General features: G+C 22.4%; 1 protein-coding gene across 1 annotated transcript; it reads left to right on the top strand.

The window, feature by feature from the left end:
• Positions 1–1,792: 1,792 nt before the first annotated feature.
• ENU1_211280 (protein kinase domain containing protein) lies at positions 1,793–2,875 on the top strand (the record flags this gene model as incomplete). The annotated part of the gene is made up of 1 exon (XM_008862400.1): positions 1,793–2,875. One exon carries the CDS (start codon positions 1,793–1,795, stop codon positions 2,873–2,875), a length of 1,083 nt encoding a protein of 360 aa, XP_008860622.1.
• Between the last annotated feature and the right edge of the window lie 136 nt (positions 2,876–3,011).

Raw genomic sequence — 3,011 nt, 5'->3', positions numbered from 1 at the left:
CACATTTTGAATTTAGACTATTTTAAACAATACAATATAATCAATTGATTAATATATTCTTTTTATTGTTTTTTTTTACATTAACATGGAATAAAATACTTACAACTTTTTAACTTTTCATAAAATGTTGTGTGACTTGCATAATAGTGCTATTTTTTATTAACACCAACTACTAATAAATAGAATATTCTATAACCTCGACATTCAATAATACCTTCAATAGCTTCCTGCTCATTTTGTTGCATTCAAATTTTCCTATTTTTTCGTTGTTTTTTTGATTTTGTACGTCTTTTTCTTCTACAAAAATTAATAAATAACTTTTTCATTGAGAATTTTAGGTTTAGAGATATATTTTTTTGTAGATTTTCATTCTTTTTTCAATATTGTTCAATAAAAAAACTACCAACTTATGATTTAGTCAAGATAATTACCAATAAACATCTATTTAAAAAAATATTGGTGAGTATTAAAAAAGTCCAAAAATAATTCTATGATAAAACACATAACTTTTTATTTGATAGAACAAACAAGTCATAAAGAACAATTCTTTTATAAAAAATAGTTTTTTTAAAACAGAGAATAATGTTAAGTGTTTTTAGGTTCTAAAAACAAAGAAAGAATTATAGCACTAACTCAATAAGAAAACAACTAAAGTCTTATATTATTGATTAGTACTAAATTAGTTAAACAAAACTTTATTATACAAAGTCTTTGTCTCAGTCTTTAGATTAATGAAACATTAACTTTTTAGTTCAAAAGTGATTGTTTCAAATGAAAGTTAAATCCTAGCAATAAAAAGAGGAATATTTTCTTTTTATTTTTTAAATATCTTAGTGATTAACTTTTTTAATAATTTACATAATTTATTCAAATCAAAGAATATTATACACTGTGTCTCATAACTTAAAGGTGATGTTTTGTCAATTGTTTTGAGTGAAATAGGTTTAAAATAAAAATTAAGAGTTTCAATAAAAATGGAATAAACGGAAGTTATGAATATATTTTATTATAGACTTAATATTCATATTATAATTTTTTTAGATATGCTTCTAGACATATATTCATTGAATAAGTTAAAACTATTTATGAAAATGGTATCCTTTTTAAATGAGTAATAAGTCAATCAATATTCATTTCTTAAAAAAATATTATTACAGTTTGTTTTTGCTTCAAGACTATTTTCTTCTTTATCTTACTTGAATTATAGTTGTGGTTTATTCATTATTAACAACCCAACCTATTATAAAATAATTAAAAAGATACTTTGTTAAAAATAATAACAACAGTTTAACCTAATGTTATATCAAAGAGAATTTAATTAAATTGTATTTTATTGGAATAGGATTAATTTATGGAAAACGATTTTAATCCAAATTAAGAAAGAATTAATTATGGTTTATACAAAAAAATCTCACTATAACGTTTTTTCTTTTTTTGTCTTGTTCCGGTTTGTTTTTGAATCATGGTTTGTTTTTTAACAACTTTTACAAATTTAAATTTGATTTAATAACCAAAAAAATACAGAAGAATGTAGTATTACAATCTTATGAAGTGTTAATTTTTTTTGAAGAAGGAAAAGTTTATCATTTCATCTTTAGTTTTAGAGTATTTAGTTTCATGTTAGATTTGAATAGTAAAAGAATTTATCTTTTATTGTATTATTTAATATTCTATTTATAGTCGGTACAAAAATAGAATGATTCAGTAGAATGTTCATATCTAACTACTGGAAAAAAAGAAGTTTTATACTAAAATTTAAATCTTATAATATCATATTCTTTATAATTCATTAATGTTATTAATTGATATATTATTGTTTGTTAACTATGTTATTGGTAAGAAATATGATTGTATTACAACTAATCCAGATGGTGTTGTTGAATTTATTAGTCAAACTCAAACAATGCCAACCCATTGTAAGGAGTTTGATAAAATAAAAAACTACTCATATCTCTTTACACGTGATTATACTTTTTCAGCAAATGTCATAAGTTGTAAAAGTATGACTTTCGAGGGTAGTTTATCTATAATAAATACAGGAAATCATTGGATAAATGTGTCTACTGTAGAGTTTTTAGAAAACTCTCAAATTGAATTTCATGCTAATTTAGAATCAAACACTGAATTTATTTTTGGGGCTAATTCAAAGGTGATGTGGTATGGCAGTCTTTCATTTCAACGACTAGTTAAATTTAAAACAGCCCCATCATTAAATCAAACTCAATTAGTTATTTGGGATAGTAACATGATACATCTTTACAAACCAAATACAACATCTAACGGATTTGAAATTATAAATCCAAGGGATAACAAACAATGTTTTGATGTGATGTCATTTAATAATAACAATTCACTTGATTTTGATAAAAACTCAGATAATCATTATTTACAAAAAGACTTTGATAAAGGACTTAAAATGACATATGGTATAGCATATTTACTATCAAACAAGAAATTAATGAGATTTTGTCCAAATGGAATTATATTAAATAAAAATATTATTTGTACAATAATTAGTCCTGATTATTTACCACCATTATATCCAGGAAGTAATTATCCATTTAATTATCCACATTGTCCATGTAATGATGAAACTGAATGTACTCTTAATATTGAATCAAGTTTAAAATCAGTAAATTTTAACATGGTTAATATAAGCAATACAATTCTTCATATTGACCATGAAATTACATTATATAACTTTGTGTCTGCTAAACAAATTAATGTTGATGATAATGTTAAATTAATAATAGGTTCAGTTGCATCAAACAACGAGTACAGCCAAATGATAAAATTTAATAATTTTGAAATTACAAATATTAGAAAATCAGGTATTAGATCACAATTTAAATACAGTTCAACAAAAATACATTAGAAATTGAAGGAAGTAATATATTAAAACATTTATCAAATCAATCAAATAAACCATTCAAATTAATTATAAATGGTAATCTCACTTGTAATTCTTTTGTTAATGATTGTATTTATTATTTCACTAATTCTTCTACATC

The sequence above is a fragment of the Entamoeba nuttalli genome, assembly GCF_000257125.1.
Source record: "Entamoeba nuttalli P19 unplaced genomic scaffold asmbl_10084, whole genome shotgun sequence".
Taxonomy (NCBI): Eukaryota; Evosea; order Mastigamoebida; family Endamoebidae; genus Entamoeba; species Entamoeba nuttalli.
The sequence above is the reverse complement of the archived record's forward strand: the minus strand, read 5'-3'. Positions and strand labels throughout refer to the sequence as shown.